The sequence below is a fragment of the Chelonus insularis genome, unplaced genomic scaffold (assembly GCF_013357705.1).
Source record: "Chelonus insularis isolate UGA/USDA-ARS -01 unplaced genomic scaffold, ASM1335770v1 contig_135_pilon, whole genome shotgun sequence".
NCBI lineage: Eukaryota > Metazoa > Arthropoda > Insecta > Hymenoptera > Braconidae > Chelonus > Chelonus insularis.
Genome location: NW_023276376.1, coordinates 329,893 through 353,531, shown reverse-complemented (window position 1 = coordinate 353,531; position 23,639 = coordinate 329,893). Strand labels below are relative to the sequence as shown.

The 23,639-nt window shown below is 34.0% G+C and overlaps 1 protein-coding gene across 15 annotated transcripts in view; it reads left to right on the top strand.

The window, feature by feature from the left end:
* Positions 1-87: 87 nt before the first annotated feature.
* Positions 88-23,639, top strand: part of da (daughterless) — a 48,885-nt gene continuing 25,333 nt past the window's right edge. For 11 of the 15 annotated variants that reach the window (XM_035095971.1, XM_035095970.1, XM_035095965.1 and 8 more), the window contains exons 1-5: positions 88-226; positions 8,110-8,159; positions 9,530-9,773; positions 9,861-9,889; positions 10,255-10,299. In XM_035095971.1, the coding sequence (XP_034951862.1) occupies positions 145-226; positions 8,110-8,159; positions 9,530-9,773; positions 9,861-9,889; positions 10,255-10,299 (450 nt within the window). In that variant the 5' untranslated portion in view covers positions 88-144. Of the gene's footprint in view, positions 227-8,109; positions 8,160-9,529; positions 9,774-9,860; positions 9,890-10,254; positions 10,300-18,174; positions 19,524-20,708; positions 20,735-23,639 lie in introns of those variants that run through there. The other 4 variants (XM_035095977.1, XM_035095975.1, XM_035095973.1 and 1 more) reach the window with 2 other exon arrangements.

Sequence of the window (23,639 nt, the reverse complement as noted above, 5' to 3'; positions counted from 1 at the left end):
TGCAATTGTTAAATTTGATGGCGCTAGTTTGGCAAAATGAAAATATTCTCATCGTTGATCTGGCAAATTCAGTAGTGTGCGTGACGTCTTGAGTGCGGGGTGGCTCCGCGTGTGGCCGCACTAAGAAACCGACAGTTCGGAAACATGGCGGCCAGCGACGACGAGCCGATGCATCTCTACGAAGTTTTTCAAAACTGCTTCAATAAAATCGCCAACAAACAACCCGGTGAGTGATATCAAGCATGCATAAGTGTATCAACGATTCATCAGATTTAGTGTAATATCACAGTAATACTTCTGTGTATTTTTTTAAAACAATTTTTATCAAGCGTGTATGTGCTTCGAGTTTTACAATTTGTCTCTGCTGAGCAACAGTCGATTAATCATCTTTTAGTATTTTAGTATTTTTCTGTTCTTTTTTAATAAAATATTTATTCATTCAATTACCAATTAATTGCTGTAAAAATTCTTCTTCTGACAAAGCGAATTAATTACCAGAAATGTTTTTTCTCGGCCATCAGCACGACCTGTGTTTTGGTTCTTACTTGTCAATGTGCTGGATGGTGCTGCCTCTATGGTTACTTTTTATATCTCTATTTAGGCAAATTTCTACCCCCTTTACACAATTGTTATAGGGTTATCTTTTCTTAAAACAAATTATATAATTTATTGCATTAAATCAAGTTGTTTCTATAAAATAATTAAATATGTGTTTTAATAATTCAATAAAAATACATATTCCACAATAATACAATTAAGTGACAATTAATTTGAGAAGTATATTTAAAGTGATAATATTAATTTATTTGTAGTTATTTAATGACAGTAACACTTATTATTTCTTATTAACATTTGACACTGTTTATAATGTTCTTTTCTCTTACATATAAAAAGAAAATCATAACAAATAATGTAAAATCATGAATGAAAGTATTTTGGATCAAAAAGTATAGTATTGACGATACAAATACTATGTTTGATGTTGCTGGATTGCTTACACCTGCCGGTAAGATGAAAATTTTGTGGTATATGGATGGTGCATCACGCTGCATTGCAGAGTTTCTCATTCTTATTACATATGCTCATGCTTTGACTCAAATAACCGTGAGCCACGAATTACATTTTAATTAAATTTAGGATATTTTTTCTATCAACATTATCTTACTTGTTTCTAGATAATTCAAACCAACTTCAGTATTTTCCAATCACATTCAATTTAAATTTTAAATAAGTTTATACTTTTTTGTGATTCCACCATTAAGTGTGACATATTATTATTTATAATCTTACTCAATTATCAAGCAACTGGAATTTTTATTGAGCATAATTTTCTTGGTCAGATTAAAAAAAACTTTATATTGAGAATACAGCTTTCGTCTGTATAATAAGAGTTAATCATAATTAAATTAATAATTGATTAATTAATTACCTTCAAAACGTCGTTCCATTCATGCGCTACATATTTTACATCGTCAATTACCCATAGGATTTATATATTCTTTAGCATTCAATTCAACCACTTGAGCTGATTGTGACTTTGCGCCTGTGTCGCTGTTGAGTATCGTTCAGAACAATTTAAATCACATGTCAAGTACATAATTAATCGACAAAATTAACCCTAGGTCGTTTGTACAACGCTTTTTCTCCACGATGCTTTTTATCTACCACTTAGATTTTACTGATTTATTTTTATTTCTCTTCCAGAATATTAAAATACTTTTTTTTCAACTAGAACGATAAAAGTATCAAAAACACCAGAATCTAATCACTATTCATGAATTAAGATGACGTTTTCAAGTGTGGGATACCCTAAAATAGAATAGATTTTTTATCCAGTCTTTCTAAAAATATCCATCAGTGAGTGTACGAATATTCTATTCATGGGGTAGTAGTGGTTGCTTTTTGAAATAGAAGGTGAAATCTTGGTCGATCTTGTCGACAGGTGTTACAGTGGCGGGTTTATAAAAACCTCCGCATGATTATTCGACATTTTTATCTCCTCTTTTATACTACAAATATTTTTCAAAACGAAACCTGTAAATGTTATCCATTATTTTTTTATTTATTTCATTTTTAAGTTATTTAAATTATTATTGTCTTACGATAGTTATCTTTGGTGATTATCTTTATACGGAGAATAACTGTGAATTTGACCATCTGGTCCTTGATTTTTTTAAGTCATTTCTTTCAAGGATTGGGACTAGATATTTTTCTCATTATTTCTATTAGATTTTCGATATGGTTTTTAAAAGTAACTACGGTGACTATAAACGAAGTCCAGACACAACACTCGTGACTTGGGCCTTTTCGTTCTCCTGAAGAATAACCAAGGGAGTGTCACCGTGATGCACCTGCCTCATGCCCTCTCTTTCTTTTTCTTCTCCTCTTATCCACTCGCTTACTCCTCACACGCGCCTCGCACACGTCCTCGGAATTATAATGACTGTTGTCGAAAAAAATTGGTATATTTAGCGCCTACCACATAACGGAATTTTCCGCCATTAATGAATTCTTTGCATTATTAGATTTTTCGGAAGTAAATTTTCTCTTACAATTATTTGGTATGTATTTCATGCTTAATATTGTTGCAAAATGTATTTTTTTACAACACAATATGAGAGCATCTGCTCTCGTTGGAGTGATCCACTTTCTCTACTGATCACATTCATTTTTGCGAATCTTGAATTCAATTATCTTTATTTTTTAATTAAGCTTTGTATAAAAAAGTAATTTGAATACACATGTTTTATGCCATGGAAAATAATCAAACATGATGAGACAAATAACGGAGTAATATTTAAATTCATCTCTTAAACATTGTAAAAACTTTTGATTTTCACTTTACTTTTAGATTTTTGTTATACTTCACATTGAAGATATTCATAATAAAAGAAAGAACGACTATAATAGAAAAAAGATGTTATAATAGAAATCATAAGTCTCTTTCTGAAAGTCTTTTTATTAAAAGAAAAAAAAGTAAATGCTTAGTATTTTTTAAATACATCTTAAACTAATATTTTTTTTTATCGAAATTCTATCTTTAAAGCCGATAAAAGTTGATGACCATAATTCCGTATACTTTTACAACGAATCCATATATTGTCACCAAAAATCATATCTCCTCTGCATCAGTTTTATATGCCACCTCGATGTAGGACCATATATCCACACACATCCCCTTGGCATTGGCGTAGTATTAACCGTTCTTAACTCAATATAATTTTTTATTTTTTTCATTAATGTTTATTTGCTCTTGACTACTCAAATCACTGTTTTCACACCCAATAAATGTTTTTATTATCACGTGTATCTGTTTATAGTTTGATTTGAGTAAAAGCATATGGATATACGGGATTTAACACCTGTGGGAGTGCATCAGGTCGTGGACAGAAGCGGGCCAATACACCCTGGTACGACCTGCCTTTGGAAATAGACATCTGGCCAGATTTCGAGTCTGGCCCGCATGTTAACAAACGTTCAACACAACCCCCAGTGTATATTGGACTGAGTAGTTTGCAAAGCTATTGGCCTGGCGCCGTTCATTTTTTGGCAGGTGTCACTGTTTTGACGTCACTTGTTTCTTGTACCACTTCTTTTTTTATTCTTTGACAAATTAAATTACATTCCTTTTTATGATCCAACATCACCAACGAACTATTTACCTTCACTATCGACATTTTCAAGCACAATACTTTATTAATCGAAAAGAATTTAATTCTTCAATATTAGAATTTCCATTTGAAAAGCCTTTTTTCGGTATTCTTCAATGTTTATATATTTTCCAAAAATAAACATCACGTGAAATTAAGACTATGAATCACCTGTTGATATTTGTATGAACTCAACAAGACTGAAAATATGATCAAGGATAATAGAAAAAATTTACAAAGAATTTAATTATTGAAAGGAAACAGTTATCAATAATTATTATTCCGATAATTAAGTATTGCATAATATTTAATGTATTCAACTTTGACACTCGTGACAATTCGTAATTTATTTCCAAGTTCCCAACCCTAGTTTTGATCTTAGTCTTCTCTGATATCATCGAACTCTACGGATATCAACAATACTTTTGAATAATGACATCAACATGTGGTTTGTTTCAATCATTTATCATTCGCCGAAATTTCATTTACTTCACGATAGAGTTGATATGTTAAAGAATTCATAATAATTACCATCACGTAAATATTGTAAATGAAATGCATACTAATAAGTATGGCTCTTGGAGATGTATAAATAATATGTATAATTACGGATGTAAAAATATAAAAATATGAAAAGTATCCTGTTAAAACATAGGGGGAGGTAAACCGCGAGGAAAGCTAAGGTGGGGAGTGAAGACGAACAGACACGTGCGGGTCACGTGCCCCGGCACGCGTTTGCGTTTTGCGCTAACAGCTACTATACCCTGGATCAACTGTCGTTACACCTTCCCACTAAGTAAGCAATGAATTATGTAATTCTTAAATGGATTAAAAAATTTCAACCCTCACTAAACGTTCATTACTGACGCTAGTGTTTATTGATTGCATCATCATTTAGAGCAAACCTACTTCACAGTTTAAAATTCGATCTTGTTATTTCATGTTATTGGCATATCCTTTGAAAATTTACATGTAAATTTCCTGCCATTTAGAAAGCGATAGTTATCGGTATTTATTCAAATACAATCGAGTACATAAAGAGTGTGTACCCAACATTTTAAAGTTAGAGATAAACATAGTGATATGTTTCACATATTTGGATGCAGAATTTAATAGTGTATTTAATAGCAAAAAATGAATATGTTGAACAATGTTATAGTGAAAATGATGAAAAAGGGATAATACTACAGATAGAGAACCACTGAGGAGGCCCGTGGGCCCTGATACTCTACGCCAGTGTTCTCTGTTGGGCCCCTTCCAGTGTAACGTAAAGGGGGGCATCGCCAACGACAGCTGCTGCTGTCTCCCTCAAGCGTCTCTTTCCCCTCGACGTCTCTAGTTGCTTCTCGCTCGCCTTCTACTGCTTTTTACCCCTGCCTTCACCCTCCCGCGCCGTTAGCTCGTCCGGCAAGCAATGCCCCCACTAAACCCTTGGTCGCGTGGCAGAGCTGCCAGCAGCACAAAATACACGTACGCGTTCCGTTTACTCCCAAACGGTGCAACGGACGCTCATTTTTTTTTCTTATTTCTCTGCCCATGGTCTTCCTTCTTCTCTTTTCTTGTCTTCAATTCTCTTTCTTCAGCTTCCTCTCCGGGGTGCTCAATATTATTTCTGAACATGTAGTTTACGTAGAAAAATACTAGTAAATTTATGAGAGATTTAATTGATTCAATTTAATCCGGGTTAAGGGATAGATGATTTATGATAATAAGATATTAATGGACTGATAAAAGTTGAAATAATTGACCGGTTGATTTACAATTGATGAAAAATATCCAAGACACATGATTGTACTTTTTTTGAGGTCCCAACTCGTGCCCCACTACTGCGTACCTGGTCGCGTGGCAGACAGCCTTCTCTTCTCGACGATACACCTTCGCATTCGACTTACTACTGTATACTGTCCGGATCTCTTTTTCATTTTTTTTTCTTTCCCTTTTTACCGCACTTGTCTCTGTTTCTGTTCCCGAAAAAGTGCATCGCACACCCATATGACTTGAATAGCCTGGAGCTATTTAATTCTTAAAGAAGTATTGAATCTCAAAAAATGATCGTAAGGTAAATCGAAAGTATTTTAAGACAACATCCGCTTATAATATGTCGTAAAATTAACATTTTTTTCTAGTTTACAAATTACGAAACGCTTATCGATCGTTTAAGATTTATTTTCAAGCATTTTTAACAACAGGAAGGGCTTTATAATTTTTTCCTTCATGTATTATATATTAACTTGGTAAGATAAAGGAGGATCCAATGAAAAATATAAAAAATTTTTCATTTTCAGGCCAGACTACTCAAAAAGGGCTTTACACTCCCTCTTCCGCCTCCAACGTACCAACCCCTATGCATCTTTCTTAGTTATCGATCAATCCAATGGCCGGATACAAGTTTTAAAAGTGTATCTCCCATAAAAATGCAAGCTGCGCCTTACAAATTTTTGACCGCGGTCGTTCATCCTCCATTATAAAGGGTCCGAACTGGATACTCACCCTTCCCCCTTACTCCTCTTTATCTTCGTACACATACATACAGTCGAGAAGAAGAATCGAATAAAATTTGTGTTCAGGCACGGTTGAGCACCAATGGCTACCTGAGTCCAACTCAGTTTTTTTTTCTAGTTATATCCCGAGTTTTCTATTCTTTCTTTCGCCCTTCAACTTTACCCCTCGACGAATCTATTGGGGTTGTAGACCCCGTACCACCCCCTCCCCTCCTTTTATAAGCACCAGTATTCTTTCCTTCGTTGCTTCTATGAGCAGTTAAATTTTTTTTCTGTTCCTTCTCAATTTTATTTTACCTGCACAAGAACCCTTTCAGTCGCGTGGCACAACCACACTTCTTTCATTGTATTGTGTCGTACATGTAGAGAATCGTTTTCATTTTAGGCCCTGAAATATCACTATTCGATCCATAGGAAATATTATGCATCCTCATTATAAAATTTAATTGTTGGGAGAAAAAAAATGACCGACTTTAAGTTTTATATTTCTGTCATTTATTTTTGTAATTCCTACATTGGAAAGTGTTATACGGCAGGTGGAGCAATTTAAATCGTCTTTGCTTTGAAGGTAAACTGGCTGTTACTTATATGTAGGCATGTTGATAAAATTAATAAAGGAAAATTATTGAATATTTATTGTAAAAAATTTGGATATCTGTGCATTTGACAGACGTGGAAAAAAACAAGATGCAATTCAATCTTGATCAATTAAGAACACTGCAATAAGCATCAATCTTCTAGGGTTACTTGAAATTTTTTAAATTCTCAGACACCATGTGGTACATATACACTCCCCCAATGTAGTGGAAAAAATTTGCTTTTGTTCTGAGTAGAGATGAGATATTGAGATCTAGACTACGTTTATGTAGGAATCTTTATGTATGCTGATGGGAAACGTACTAAACTAGAATAAGAAGTACAACAAAAAAACCCATCAACCCTTTTAATGTTGATATTTTTCTTTGTTAATATGTACATATCATCTTATTAAATAATTCATTTTTTGTAGTTAGAATTGAAATATAAGAAAAAAATGAAGTAATCTAAAAAAAACAATATAAAATATATTATAGTGACGTTATTTGAAGCATTTTTATGACTTGAATGAGCATATGATCAATGTTCTAATTTTTTTTTGACCTTTATTCGTCTATTTTCTTTATGTAATAATGATTAATTGTTCACGAGGGGTTAACTTATTGAATTAAAAGAGATTGATTAAGCTCAATAATGTGTTTCTGTTTCACGAAGGGGTGGCAATATGATGAGAGACAGTACGTCATAACGGGGCTTACCATAGTATCCTGAAGATGACACGCTTGTACCTAGGCTTGTCCTTTGATGCATGATATTACCGTGAATCCGTCCACGCTCCGGCGAATGTGTCACAGACAAACCGAAACTGTTAGAATTCAGAATTATCTGAGCAAATCGTCCTGCCATAACTATGAAAAGTGGGCATCAGCTTCACTCCGCAAAGTTCCTGTGACTATTATACATTGAAATATATAGCCAAGTATACATATAGAATTTCTAAAACAAAAGTGACCTGACGTAATCAGTGTATAGATTCTTTTAGAGTATTTTTACTCACATACTGGCAATAAATTCACAGTTGTATATGCTAGTTTTCATCTTGAATGATATTAATATCAAATGAAGTCTTGTCCGTGTTAGTCACTTTTTGATTCTCCAGTTTAGAGGGTGCAGAAGCTGATCGGTTATTCTGTGCGTGTATCACGTTCGCGTTGGAGAAACAAAATGAATGGCACGACCGTGAAAGCTTTTGATTTATAAAGACACATCACCAGTTTATGCTGGCATTAATTCTTCAGTGATACACCGAAACCTCTAGTTTCCTTGACTAAATTTCCAAATTTCCTTTTATGATTTATGTCCATTTGACATTTTAAATAATGTTTTACTTTTTACTAATCATTTCAAAATTTTATTCACAGAAAAACCGGGCTTCCAGTCGCCGTATGGCTCAACGATGGACAATGGAATGGTAAGTTTTTTGCATATTAATCGTTCTATTTTATCCAACTAATCATTTATTTTTTATTCTACTGCAATAATCATTAGCATATGTTTAACTATGAATAACTTATGACATTTTATATATTTTTTTATCATTCTTTTTTTTGCATCTATTTTGAATATTATTTATTATATATAATACATGACTAAACAAACTCGTTAAATACCACTACAAAATTGAGCTAAAAAAATGTTTGATGCATATATTATCTTTTTATCCACAGTCTTGAGACTCTCCCTTTTATACAGCCCTCGACATTATCCAAAAACTTCGACCCAAGCGATATTTTCACAGAGTGGCTCTCAATTTATGTTTCAACTTGCAAAATTTGCTACAAGACAAGGGTTAAGATAAACTTTCATTCTAACGGTTTAAAGAGTACCATGAAAAATAGATTACAATGAAATCGATTATTGAAGTACAACGAAAAATAAGCAGATTTCTCTAGTAGATTATAAAATTAATGAGAAACTAGAGTAAGTTGATAGTCACTGACCGCAAACTTTAATATCACTTACGCCCTCCGAGGTCTTGCAGAGTTGTATCTATAAGTATATACACAAAATATACGTATATATATATAAAGATATAGACACTGTAGCACCATACATAAAATAAAACGAAAGAGGGTGGTAGGATGGTTAACTGGGCTGGATGAAAAGTTATCCTGGAATAAGGATAAAGTCTTGCGCGCTTCTGTTTCTCGCTCATACAACTACTGGTACTTTAGCGAATCATTCAAAATTATTATCCGATTTTTTTGTTCATCTTTTGTCATATTATTTTACTCTTTGTAAATAGACTTATCAGTTATGATTATGCCACAGTAACGGAGTGAGAATAATGAATTCGGTAAATTTTTTGTGCGTGATATCGAGAGACCATATCTAATCGATAGTTGTTAAACAGTAACCGATAAGAAGTATATCAATCTAACAGACGATTTATAATCGAAATTTTATTAGTATTTTTTTTTTAATATTTGATTAAATTAGATTATTTTACATAAATATAACGCTCTATTTTTATATATTCGTAAGTATGCTAAAATATGTCATGGAAACAAAGTATATTAAATATATACTTAATTTCCATATTTTTTATGTTTAACGTATAAGAAAATAGAACTGTCAAATTGGCCTTTCTTACAATTGATTAATGGAACCAATTGAATATTTCGCATACAGTTTGTTTGTGTATAATATTCCCGGAAATTGATGTTCAATTAACTCATAAAATAGACGTAGGAAATTTTAGTTCTATCAAATTGCGTAATGTTTATTGCAGTGATTGACCTAAATTTTGATCATAATTCATTCGTTTTGCTTCTGTTTCAGACGTACGGTGGCAGTGCGTTTGGACCAACAGCGGGTGGTCCAGGAGGGGGTCCAGGAGGTGGAGGAGGAGGCAATGGTGGCAACACTGCTAACGTAGAGGGTGCTACATATCCTCCGGATTCGCCATATTTCCCCTTTGGTACGAGAGGAGTTGTTCCCCCCACAGTCAGTAGCACCCCTACGTCGACATCAAATCCCACCACACCGACTGGCAACACTGCCCGGTTATCCAATCCTCCTGCCGGTAATTCTTTGATCCTTTTCTTCATCTACTTGGAAAAAAACATTTTTTTCGTTTAAAATAATTTACTTTTATCTTAATGTTTTACAGGCGCCGCTGTCGTTAAAAGGAAGAAAGACGTAAGTATATTTAAAGATAAAACATAAACTTAGTTATTGCGTGTATGTATGTGTGAACTAAATGTAAACGATAAATTATAAAAACATGAGTCAACGAATAACGATTTGTTGGTAGCTACTCGTCACGTACGTGATTGTTCAAATAATATCATTTTGTAACTATAACCAGAAATCAATACATTCAGTACTCGATGATTATCATTAGACATTGGAGTCAGATATCCATTTGATATTTTAAAACACTTTGTCTCTATTATACACTTACTATGTATTTCATAGACAAGTGTAATATAGCCTAACTAGGGAATAATATACAACTCAAGTATAAAAATACATGGTTTACATTTTTCTATGTTTTATTTCAGAGTTTAGATAATGCTGATGGAGAAGTAGTCACATCACAGCATTGGGTGAGTTTCAATACATACATATTTTAATGAGATTAAAAAAAAAAATATTTGCAATAATTTATGTGCTAGATTTAACGCGATCTATGAGCACAATCGTTTTACCATGTGACTCCTACGCAAACAATCTATCCGGGAGGGACTTTCCCATGCGTTTCTTCGTCTTGTTGGCTCTCTTTTTCGGTCTTAACTTTATTTCTCCCTTTTTTGCTCCAACTTTTTCTCTCAAACCTTCTCATTCCTCCAACGAAGAACGTGACTATATTTTTTGTCTCAGACTAACTTGACTCGAGTTATAATTCGTTTAGTTCTTCGCTTCTTTTTTCTTCAATCGTGCTCTTTAACGTTGGGACATTGAAATTCGACACCAGTTGTTCAGTTTTCAACTGTTCACGACAGTTTGTTGCTCTTCATCTCGCATCTCAACAAACAAGAATCAAGTTTGTCATAAAGCTCAATGCTTATAAAGAATAAAAAAAAATCATTGAGATTATTTTTTAGATACTTTAGTATCAATTTATTATAATCTAAACAGTGGACTGTCTTTTAAAGCACCCTTGTCATGCTCCAAAATGGGAAATAGGATTATTGTGAATGAGAAAAATGTTGTAAGCAGATTACAGTTGTCTGTCATTACAAAGGCATATTTATAACTTTAATTCACTTGGTCGTGCAGACTCGACACTGTAAAGTTAGAAAAAATTCATAAGATTGATATATTTAGAGTATTTAAACTTTTGTTTATACCATAGAGATTGCTACAACAGATCATGATAGTGATCGTACATGATCGGTATCACAGGAAAGAACTTGGTGAATTGAAGAATAGCGGAAACCTGGTAGGGTGCGAGAAGCTACCATATGGTGTCGCGTGCTGTGGTCGCCAGACCATGCAACCATTTCACCCAAGCTATGGCGAAAACCTTGGCTCGTTTCACACTAATTCGTAGCCTTGAGAAATTTTTGAAAGCCATACGTAAAGAAGTCGACTTTCAAAGACTATTTCTTACATTATGTGCTTCTCAATGCATTTTTGTAAATGACCACAACGACTGTAATTCACAAATTATAGTGGCTTGATACATATATATATACTGTTATACAATAAATATGACAGTGGAAGTCAGGTGAAAGAAGAAAACTTTTTTCTTATAATTTTCTTTGGCTTCATACGTATATATACACTCAAATATATGGCATCATCTTTTTTTAACATACTTGAATGAATTGGGTAGTATGAAGTTTTAACTCGTTCTTTGACAGGACGTTATTGATAAAATTCGACAGATGAAATGATATTCTATTACGCAATTTTTTTTATTATTGATTGAAAAATAATTTGTTGATCTATTTAAGAAGAAAATTGTGTGTATGTGTGTGGGATAATTGAAAACAAGGTTATAGTACGTCGATTGAGTAGATATATCCGTCAAAGTTCATCAGTATTTCGCTTTTGATTGCACAAAGTTAAACAGTGAAATTTATCTAGTGATTAACCTGTTTCAAATGTGATTTGCCCTTTAGCCACCGAGTGATGAGAACCGACGTTTGCCGTCGACAACGACGAATCAATTACGGAAGAATCGCGTGCCTAGAATAGCCGCGAGCTGTTTGACGGACACCTGTTGCTGGTGCCAGTGCGGGGGTTCAATGTGTACGCTGTCGCCGAGCGCTCTCCAATGTCTGCCACTTTCCCATCTCGCTCTCTTCTTCTCTCGAGTATACCCTTTTACTTGTCTCAGTTCTTATGGCCGTTTTGCCGTCACAGTTTTTATCTCTTGTCAAATGTTATAATTAGATTTTCTAGTGTTTTTTTTTTCAGTTAAAAAAAATTCATTTTAATTTTGCCCTTCCTTTTTAAATTTTTTTTACTCCAAAAAGTTATGTTTGAATTGATAAAAAATTTATAGAATTAATTTTTTCAATAACTTGACTAAAAAATTGGAGAATTTTGTTGGAAAAAATGGCCAATAATTTTTATTTTAGCTGATGAAAAAAGTAACTTGTTATTCTAAAACCAAATAAATAATTTATAAAATGCAAAAAATATATAAAGAGCAAGATGGTACAGACGTAGAGTGTTATGTATCGTTGCATATGCAAGTGGAATGCATAGGATTATCACAATAAATTATGTATAGCAACTGTGACTATTGGAATACCAATACTAATATTGGGTCGTTGGGATAGATTACATTTATGGTATTAGCAATTATTGCCTTTCATGTTAATTATCATGAAGGTTATGGGGAAAAAGTATCGATAACTTCAATACACATAACATGTAATGTATCGGTATATCATAGAGATAATCATGTTTATGAACTACCGAATATAATTCTGACATATGACGATAGGAATGGCACGCGCATCACTAAATACGTGCCGAAAACAAAACATACGTTGGTGGAATACATCATTTATACATATCGTGTGGTCCTCGTTGGATACTATTAAGGGAGAGGGTTGAAGAACGCCATATCCATACGGCAAATCCTGCGGATCATTGAATTTTCACGGAGCAACGATCTGTAATACTCTCTCACCCTCGCTGACTACTCTACTTCTCTCTACAATTAATCTATTGGCTGCAAAATCATTTGGCATTTCGAGTGGTCCTTCAAACACCCTCTAAGCCACGTGTCCTACGGCTGTCTTGTCCAAGGGATGCGTTTTTATTTTCATTGTGCTCACACTATTCTAAGCGTCTGTTCGGTTTTTATTGGGGATTAATGACACCACTGAGGATTCAAACTACGTTTGATAATTAACATATGAATAACTATCTATGAATTATGTTATCCCACCATTTTATAATTGCATTATCGTTATTATTTTATGCTCCAGTGAATGCGATTTCAATAATTGTTGGGGTGAATTTTTTTATCATTTTATTTCTTAATAATGTATAAAAGAGGACACATCTAAATCCTAACTGTTATCAAAGCAAAAAATAATTGTCTTTGTGATAATTGGAATGATTTATCAAAGAAATATATCTATATGATATCAAATAACTGGAAAATAGTTAATTGGATGAATAGTTGATTAGCTTTATATAAAGTGTGTTCTTTTATTTGATGAAAAAAAAATTGTCAATTTTTTGATTTGAAAACATGATTATTACTTTCCCCACAATGTATTATTGAGGGGTATATTTTCAACGATAGATAATGTAATTATATGGAGCTTATTTTGTCTTGCTGCGTATGGTAAATCGTCAATACATTAATTCATATATACAAGTGATCCCCTACTAGAGATAAGGATTTCTCGGATGACATATTGCCATTTGGGCATGTGGTCGAAAATTTGCCGCAATAAAGAGACAACAGTAACAATCAATTTGGTGATCTTCTCACACTTGGCTAACTTTCACTAGATCCCCTGTGTGCTTCAACTGACACGCGCTACACCCACAAAAATCTACCCTTAAGTTTGTTGCATCTATTATTCTGCTACCGATCTCGCCTTCCGGTCACTCGAAATACATTCACTTGAATGACATGAGGATTTTTTGTCTGAATGTCGACAAATAATTCTACTTTTATTCCTGTAAATATTTCAATGTATTCTCATAAATTCTAAGGTGTATTATATTTGTATCGGGGGTGTTTAAATATATACCGTTGTAGTACACGAAAGAATGTCAGTGACACTTATGTGGCTACCCTTTTGCGAATCAGGGGGTGGTTAAAGGCGATGCTTTTGAATCAAAGAGGGATGAAATTGAAGGGTCGTCGGTTTAGCTTGTAAAAAGCTTCCTGTTCGTGTTTACTTTGCGTGCGTGACTCCGTTTACTTACCAATCTAACTGACATGCTTAAATTATTCTTATTTTTTGATTTTATATCATTAATGCAAACTCAACAATATTACAAAAGCCATGGGATGAAATTATCTCTTGTGTTTTCGAAATTTACTCTCTGTGATTATATGGGTAAATAACAATTTACCCTCGAGAGTACTCATGCATGATGTTAAGTAAATATTCCCATATACGATAAATAAATAGATTCTCGATATTCTCACAAAGTATAATAATTGTGTTATTAGACCCGTTTGAGATTAAATAGTAAATACAAGTATTTTAGCTGTTATGCTAATGTGTTTTTACTTTTTAACGCCCTATGGATATTTTAAAAACGAAATATTAGTTATCGTTGGGAATAATCGGCACAGGAATTCGACCTAAAAGTGAAAAGGAAGTGTAGTAAGAGCATATGGCCTTATTAAGATGGATATGCATTTTTGTAAAGTCACCCGAGCTTTCTAAGCTTTATGCAGGGATAAAAGAGACCGCTGGTCCATAAGTTTACTTGACTTTTTCTTGTATTTCTTCTCTTACTTTCCTTCCCTCACTTACTAAGAACTCTGTCAGTTATTTATTTTTTTTGACGCCAAAATTTTTCGTTTGTTATTTTAAATTTTTTAAAAATACTGAAGAATTTTATTATCCAATAATATTTTATTTTTTATGAAAATACAAAAGCAGAAATTAATTGAAAATATTATTTCTACAAATGACACTCAATTAATTTTATTATATATAAGAAGATAAATATTGATTGAAACTATAAGTGACTTTTTATTAAAAGGTTAAATCTGATAATCTATAATTGTTTTTGATTTGTTGGTATACTCGAGTTGTTGCTCGACTAGTGAACATATATTGTTGAGAAACAACATAGTTGTACAGCAGGATGGGTAGACTGAACAGCCGAGGTAGGTAGTAAATCTCACCCTAAAGCATCCCCATCGTGCTATCCCTAACTAGAACCACCCTACCATTTCCTACATGTCTTACTAGCGTTTATGCAATGGCGTCGACTATAAAGGACTTGTTTCCTCCAGCCCAGATACACAGATAGATCTGATTTTTACTTCCTAATGGAATGAAAAAAATAATTTTCTCGTTATTGCATAATGTATCGTATGGTTTACGATTTCAAGATCAGTAAAAATAGGTATTCCATTTGTGAGTAGGTCGTATAGATACATCGTGCTTGATTAACCTTAATCGGAATGTCATCATCCTGATGTCTATCGTAGTCACGTATATAATACACATGCACACGTGTACGCATATTTTCATTGACCGCATAAATATTGCATTGGTACATGTATAGAGTCGCATTGTTATGGTTACAATTCGTCCAAATATAGAGCGGCGTAACGAATCTTGATCATTTGCTCGACTTATCGGGCCATAACGGCTTGTGAACGGACACGCGCGAGCGAAAACGGTGCACGCAATCTCGACGTTGAGCATTTACTTCTGTTTAATGCCACACAGGAACTGGGAGCAGAAAATATGTGAAAGGGACGAAGAATCATCCTAAATGGGAAATGAAAGTCTCAACTTTCCTTATCTGATATGATATTTTTAAATTTATTTTACAATAGTTTACAAATGATATATTATATGTGCTAAGTAATTTTTTTTTAATCTCAAAATAGTCCTAAAAGGAAAGTCACGAGGGTGAAACGACAATATTCCCCCCACGCGTGAGACTAATCGCTCGGGTGATTTCGCTCTCCATTCAGTTTACTTACGCTAGTGGGGTAGAAAAGCACCCCAAGCCCCTTGTTTCTGCAGTTAATGTGTTCCGGAGTTTACCGTCTCTCTGTCTCTTCGTCGTTTCTCTTGGTTCCTCGACCACTTTTCCTCTCACTTCGTCTCGCTTGCCCTCCTTCTCGCTCTTTCTCTCGTTTCTTTTACATCAACATCTTTGTGAAAGTAGTACTGTCTTTACTCTTCGAATTATAAAACCCTTAAAAAATTTATTGGACCCAGTATATTCTACAATGCTTCTAAAAATTTTATTTGCTTTCTTTTTTTGTTACTCTTTTTTTCTTTATTCATCATTTATTTCTATGTGTATATAGATATATCACCACACTAGAATATCAAGTGATACATGAGTGTATCGAACAATGCTTACAGCAGAACAGTGGAATATTATACGTAAGAATAAAGTTTACACAGTTGGTCATACGAGGTTATTTATAATTATTTTTAAATTCCACCGATGATGTGATAGTTTTCCCGTTAAACTCTAGATCTATCGGTGATGTTCATTGAACCTCGAAAAAATAATTGTACAGGTCAGGTGAACGCCCCCGTCTAAATACACAGAGGCCCGCATGTGTTACTAGTGCTAGAGAAGATTTTCAAAATTTACAACAAGCGTATTAATCCCCAATGAGGGTCTTGGGAAATTTCTTCACTAGCCAAAATCTCTGACTACAAGTTTATGGTTTTCACTTGTCAGAACCATCTATCATGGACCAGCAGAGTCTTTACACGTCTAGCCAAGACTTCCGTTGCCAGACGAGGAAATTTTGTCAGGGTCAGGTACTTGAAAATCCAAATCGATCCCATCAGTATACTGGTGTCTTACTGTAAGCTGATTGGCATACTGGTACTTCTCACCAAGAGGGATGCTGGTCACGTTTAATTATTTTACAACTATGTCCCTTCGTGATTCTTTCCGTCGCTCAATCCTCCACTTGACCTCTAAGAACAAGTTTCTTTGTTTCATTTTGCTGGACCCCTAGACGATTTATAGTCATTTTAGTCAACATCTGGTTCAATCATGCGTGGAGAGATAGTCGAAAAAAAAAGTTTGGCAACGTTGATACTGGTGGCATATTCGTTGTGTCCAGAAAAGTTATTTATGGTAAAAAGATTTATGAAATTTTTTAAATATTATGAGAAATTTTTTTAAGAGTAATTAAAAAGCTTATAAAAAATTAAAGCTCCAAAGTGTGCAGTATCTTTAGTAAATTCTCGTATTCGAACTTAAAGTAGCCTCCACATCGATAAACTGGAGCTCGAATAGCTCGCCAAGTGGGTTAGAGTGGGTTAGGTTGGGTAATTATAATCTTCCCCACCCTCACGTCAATTCGGCGTGAGTATGACACTAAAATTACTTCTGAATTTCTACAAGTATCAGTTTAAATCCTCGTAACTAAGTAATTCTATACCTTTATTATTCCATTTTTTCCTTCATAAAATTATTTTTTTTTTATTTCTATTTTCATAAAATTATACATATTTTATTTTTATTGCTAAAAAAAAAAGATGTTCAGAAATATTACTATTTGAATATTGTAGTATGATGTAGAACACAAATTTTATTTCTTTTCCGTGTAATTTTTGATTAGGGCTAACTCGAAGAGTTGAACGAACTCATGATTTTGCCGCGAAAGACGCGAATGAGTGAGGGATTATAAACACAAAGAAAATACAAGACTTACACGCGTGCGGCAACTGCGGGATACCGCGAATAAAGCGGTGGAAAGAATTGACGGAACATGAGAACGAAGAAGAACATGTGAGTCTGGCAAGTGAGAAAGAGGAAGTGAATGAGTCCAAAAGGTAAAACAGATTTGCAAACACACAACGAACGATGGTGGACGACAATCGAAAGATAACTCGGGGTTTTTCGGCTCAACAAGTGGACCAATGTTTTTAGAACGGTAGTCATTCTAAGCTTTAAACACGTAAACCTGACACCCACGAGCATACCAGTAACATGAAGAAGCGCAATGGAGAGAAAACGATCGCTTATTTCAGGCAAAAACTAGCCCTTTGCGCTAGGGGTTGTTGCTGCTTCCTGCTACGAGTATGAGAGTAAAGGGACGTCCACAGACGAGAGGGAAAGGCAAGGGGGCCTCTAGAAACAGAGATGCCGAATTGGTCTGGGGAAGCAGACGAGAGAAAAGAGAGAAAGAAAGGATAAAGCGATAGTGTTGTTTGTGGGTTTGAGAGACATAGAGAGTGATATGAGTAGGGGAAACAGTCCAACAGTGGGGAGTGTGATCGTCGATTGGACGGTATAGGAAGGGAAGATCAGTTTGCCTCCCCTCGTCGAGCGTCAGTCGCGTCGCGTACTTCGACCGTAGAGGATTTTGTCGCTTTTTTTATAACATCCTAAATTTTTTCTCAGTGTTTCATTCAGACTACATCACCATATTTTTCCAATCCTATTCAAAATCTATTTTCCAATGTTAATATAATTATTTACAGATCTTTTGTAAATTTGACGTAAGAGTGCAGTTCAGAGCTCACCAAGACAAATATTCATGCTAGATTTTGTTCAATAATTTTATTACAATTTGATCACCAGTGCAAGAGTAAAATAATTGAAAAAAAATATATTCTAGTCTGCAAGGCGATATTGGAAAAAAGAATAAACTTTGTGAAATAGACTAGTGTGATTCACATGGCAATAGATTTCAAGTGATCGACATTTTTATAGAATAGTGGTTCAAGTGTAGAGTATTTAAAGTGCCGTTGTTAACAGAAAAAGTGTCTTGATAGAAGGAAGAATATATATTCAAATCAAAGGAAATATTAAATTGATTTGTTTAATTTATTATTTGACATATAAATCACATGATTTTATAGAAATTTGGACATTTGACGTTTTATCGTTGAATGTTAAGGTCGAGTCCAGGAAAAGAGACTTTTTGCTTCTTTTAGCGTGTCCGTAACGACGCGACTCTCATGCCGCCATGTGTGTCCGACGTTTCAGCCGCGTGCTCGTTTTCTGATAGGACCTTGTGTTCGAGAAAAAACAACAAAGCTCTTGGTTGTCACTGAATGCAATATAAAGAGTGTGATCGTTCAGCACTATTGTGAGTGAGGCTAATAATTGACATTTTTATTTTATTTTCACCCGAAAGTATAATTTTTTCTTTTCAATTTTAAATTTGAAGCATCAATTTTGTTTTATTCCAATAATAACACACTTCAAAATGCAGTTATGAGAATTACAACACGTGAATTTCGAGACTTTATTTATTGTAGTTGATGTATATTTTTTGTTTTATTCTTCGAACCAAAGTGATTCTCTTTAACTGTGATAATATAGTCAAAATATTCGAGTCAATTTTCGAAAAAATGTCGCAGAACCGGAGTAGTGTTATTTTTGCGATTCATGTGATTTGATATTTGCTAAAGACTTATTAAGTGTACGCGGTATAGTGATTGCGTGACAGAAGAAAGGAAAATAAATTTTTAATTTCACAAACATGCAGTCGAATCCAATTCTTCGTGAAATTGGTAGCACTGAAAAGTTGATGGGAAATAATAATAATTTGAACAACAATGGATCACCCGGAGCAGACATAATGTTTCAAATGGAAGACGAGGGCATGACGCAGCTCGGAAGCGTCTTTCAATCGGCTTACCAATCTATTGTTGGTGGTGGTCCTCAGGTAATAAACCCTTTCCGGATTTTTTTTATTTTTTACTTTTTTCTCAAAGACTTGAATTGGCGCACGACACTCTCATCGTGTGTTGTTCATTTAGAATTTATAACAAAAAAATAATAATAAAATATTTGTTACATTTAACTCATTAACATTTCTCTGATGACGAATAAATTATGCAAAATGACCTATATATGGAACGACAATGAAAATTTTATTCTATTCATAGCAAAACTATTGGAATGATTGTTAAGGGGAAATAATTATAAAGTTGGCATCGAAAAAATAATTATAGTCGAGATAGTGGTAGAAAGAGAATTGGAGTGGGAGTGAGGGAGAGCGTTAACTCGCGATTTTGCGAGTGTGACTCGTGATCCAGGCATTATTTCGTTAAATGGAATTTCTATCTAATTCAAATGCGGCTTAGCCAGAAATAATGCGATTACGCGTTAGCTTATTCTGTTTGTTAATCTCCTTTGCACGCCATTGTTATCCATATAGTGACGGAGGAAAGGGCGGCTGTAAGAGAGGATGAGTTGCAGAGGAATAGAGGGAGAGAATAGTAGAGAGTGAGAGCCGCGGCTTTTACCCCTGCCCTCTCTCCCTTACCCTCCTTTTCACGGTACTGTACATTATTTCAGTACAGTCTACCCGTTGGTAGATCCTCTCTGGCTTATGGACTGACTCTCAGTGACTCTCAACTGTTTTACGATTTATCATCACTTCTATATTCTCTCTCCAGCCATTCAGCTATTACGGCGATAAAATTATAACTGCCGGAAGGGTTCGACACAAAGAAAATAATAAAAGTCAATTAGTACTTTTTTTTTGCATCTGCACACTGTTGATTGTTAATTAAGATAATCAGTAAAAGCATAAATTATATCAAAACGGTCCTATCTCTTTTATTTTTTTATTTCAACCAATCGTCGCGTTTCAAGGTCTTCTCTCAAACAACACACCGTAGAAACGAGATAGAAGAATGTAGAAAAAGAAGAGAAAACGAGTGGCGCCCTCGACGCACACTCACTCCTCTTTACTCTTCAGTTCTATCAGCAGTTCAAGCGGCTTATTAAACGCTAACGGTACGTTTGTTACTGCCGCGTGTAATTATACTGGGTATTGTACCATACTCAAGATGAGCAAGAACGAGAACACTGAACACAATTGATCGAGCTAATCGTCTCGATATCAGCTAGTTATTCCATGTTTTATGAGTACATTAAATTGGAAATAATTATCATACTAGACAATGTGTTAAACTACAAATGTGCATTATGTGCACAGAATTCATTAAAATTGTACGTCATACCACTGAAACTTGTTTTTCGAGTGAATTTCCGGTTTTCTTTCCATATCCGGCTTCTACCAGACCACGTCTTGGTACTCTGGTCAATTGAATGTCTTGGAATTAAAATTCGCCAAGACTAATTATTGTCACCACATCTTCTTTATTCCAAATAATGAATTCAAAAATATATTTATTACATCATATTTCCTTCCAAAATACTATTCACTTCCGGTTGACCATCACTGTTGAGATAATCTATATGCTTTAGATTAGCATTTGTACCCACCAAGTTCATGTATCTCTTGTATGATCACACTTGTATGTAATGCGTAGGATTGAACAATGACACACAATCACGGAAGGTAGAGAGATACTATATAAAGGGTAAAGGGTAGATTTCACATGTTAGAATTCTCTATTCCTATATGAGGAATATACGCGCAACATGTGTGATATACAATATGTAATAGCTATACAATACATTAGTGACATAACTGGAATTATTTTATATGACGGATGTTTGCTAGGGAGTTTTTTAACACTTGTCAATGTTCATTTAGACTAGGAAAATCAACGTATGATTGATTTATAGGAAGTAGTAACGTATAGCTATGGATTTTCATGATTATTATGTAGTTGATAATATTATGGATAGAGTTAATATATCCAAAGTATGTCCGTAGATTGTATAATATAAACGGGATCTTTTGAATTGCGTCCTAGTTGTGTCGTAATGGTGTCATGACGTATATACATAACAGAGAGATGGCGCGACAGACGAATGATGTATGTCTGCACCTAATGACCAAGCAGACGTTGTACCACAAGCACTGTTAACAATGCATTAACGCTATTGCCATCATTGTTTATTGCTAAGTGTTTATTTATTATAATTATTATTAGTTTTTTTCCTTTTTTTCTAATTACATGTTGCTTTAACTTAGATTTACAATGACTTAAGCCCCTATTTTCGTCTCTCTGGTGAGTAATTATCATTTTGGACCATGACGTGTGTGGTTAGAAAAATGACTTTGAAGTTTAAGGGTACAGAAAATCCACCCCCATTTGATGTTGGGTAAGCGTAGAAAATTTTTGGAACGACTGCAGCAGTCGTTTTCGAATGTACTTCTTCAAGCGTAGAGAATAAGAAAAAGAGAGGCCTACATGGAGGATGAAGAGGAAGAAGGGAAAAAAGTTGCCCTGGGGCCATATGGCGTCTTTGGACTACCCAAGAGGCCCGATTTGAAAACCTAAGCTTGAACCCCCATCAACCGACTACTGATTAAGGATTTTTTGCTTTGCTTCTAAACATTATTTTTTTTTGCCCTTCGATTTGAGGACGGTTTTCCTTCTTGAGAAAAAATATCTTAAACACATAAATGTCATTTAAAATTTCTCTTAAACAGTATAAATATAAATTATCAAGTTTATTTATATATCCGATACAATAATTTTTACACTAATATTTTTGTAACCACTAAAAAGAGGAAATATATTGCTTTTTTGTTATTCAGCATGAAAAATCAACACTGTTCAATGGAGAGTACTTTTTATTGAAATTTTCACATAAAAATCGAGAGATATATTTTATTACAATTTTTATTTGAATTTTATAAAAGAGAGAAATGAAAAAATTTTTCGTCGGTTGAAAAATGATGTGTAATATAGAAATGGATTATACCGCGTACTAGAATCGGCCTCTAGTGCCAATTTATTGACTTTTACTATAAATACTCTCGCCATGGTTCTACGACTCAACTTATACCCCATTCGTAGTCTGTGCACTCTCGAGGTTTCTCAATTCTCTTTCTCGACAACTTGTTATGAAAAATATCCGGCTATTCCAGAGTCGCGTCTATTGGGCTTGAAAGATGATTTAAATAGCTCCAGTAGGAACTCTAGGTAGTTACCACTGTGAGGAAAAATGTTAGCTACGCCATTGTGTGGGTCATTTCCTGAGTGTCGGAGAGTTTTGCTTGGTTCCTTTTTTTCATCTCTTTCTCGCTTTTTTTCCGTTTCTGGAGCTCTTCTTGTCGGTTTAACTACCCGTTCGTATAGACACCACCTATCTAGAGAAAATAGTCGAGGCCACTGAGAGGGAAAATTACAAATGTAAAGAAAAAAAAAAATACAGGGTGTAAAAATTTTTAACACGATAATTACAATTTAAGAAAACCAAAAAATATTTATCTTTCGGCATTTCACATGTTATTTATTTTGGATATGATTTTCATTTAATATTACACACCGAATGCTTGCTGAACTTCGATTTATTCTAATAAATATATATTTCACCGGTTTCTTAATCACTTAATTTGTTTGATTTTTTGATGTAATATTAAAATGATAAAGATTCGAGTCTTTACTCTGTATAATTAACTTGATTATATATCGATAACGATTCTTCTGCTGGAGAAAAAAAAAACATTATTTTTTCTTTACACAAGTGTTATTATAACTTTTTAAGCATCAAAAAATATCAGATAACATATTATACAAGGACAAGTTAAAGAGAAAAGAAGCATTTCATTTGATACGAAGTACTGGAATCTTCTATATGTATTACGCGATACAGTGATAACATTTTGTGTTCTGATTTGAATAATTTTTTTTAATTTAAAAAAAAAACAATAAAGCTGAAAATAATTATAAAAAAATGTTGATCAAAAGTAAGGCAATGATTTGGAGAATTTAAAGAGCCATAAAACGAGTATCTTTTATAAATTTTACTGTTGGAATATACCTGCTAATAAGAAATTATATAAGGTGTTTAGTGAATTTTTTCACGGTTTGATGCTCATGGGAAAGTAAATCCAGAAAAACATGATCTG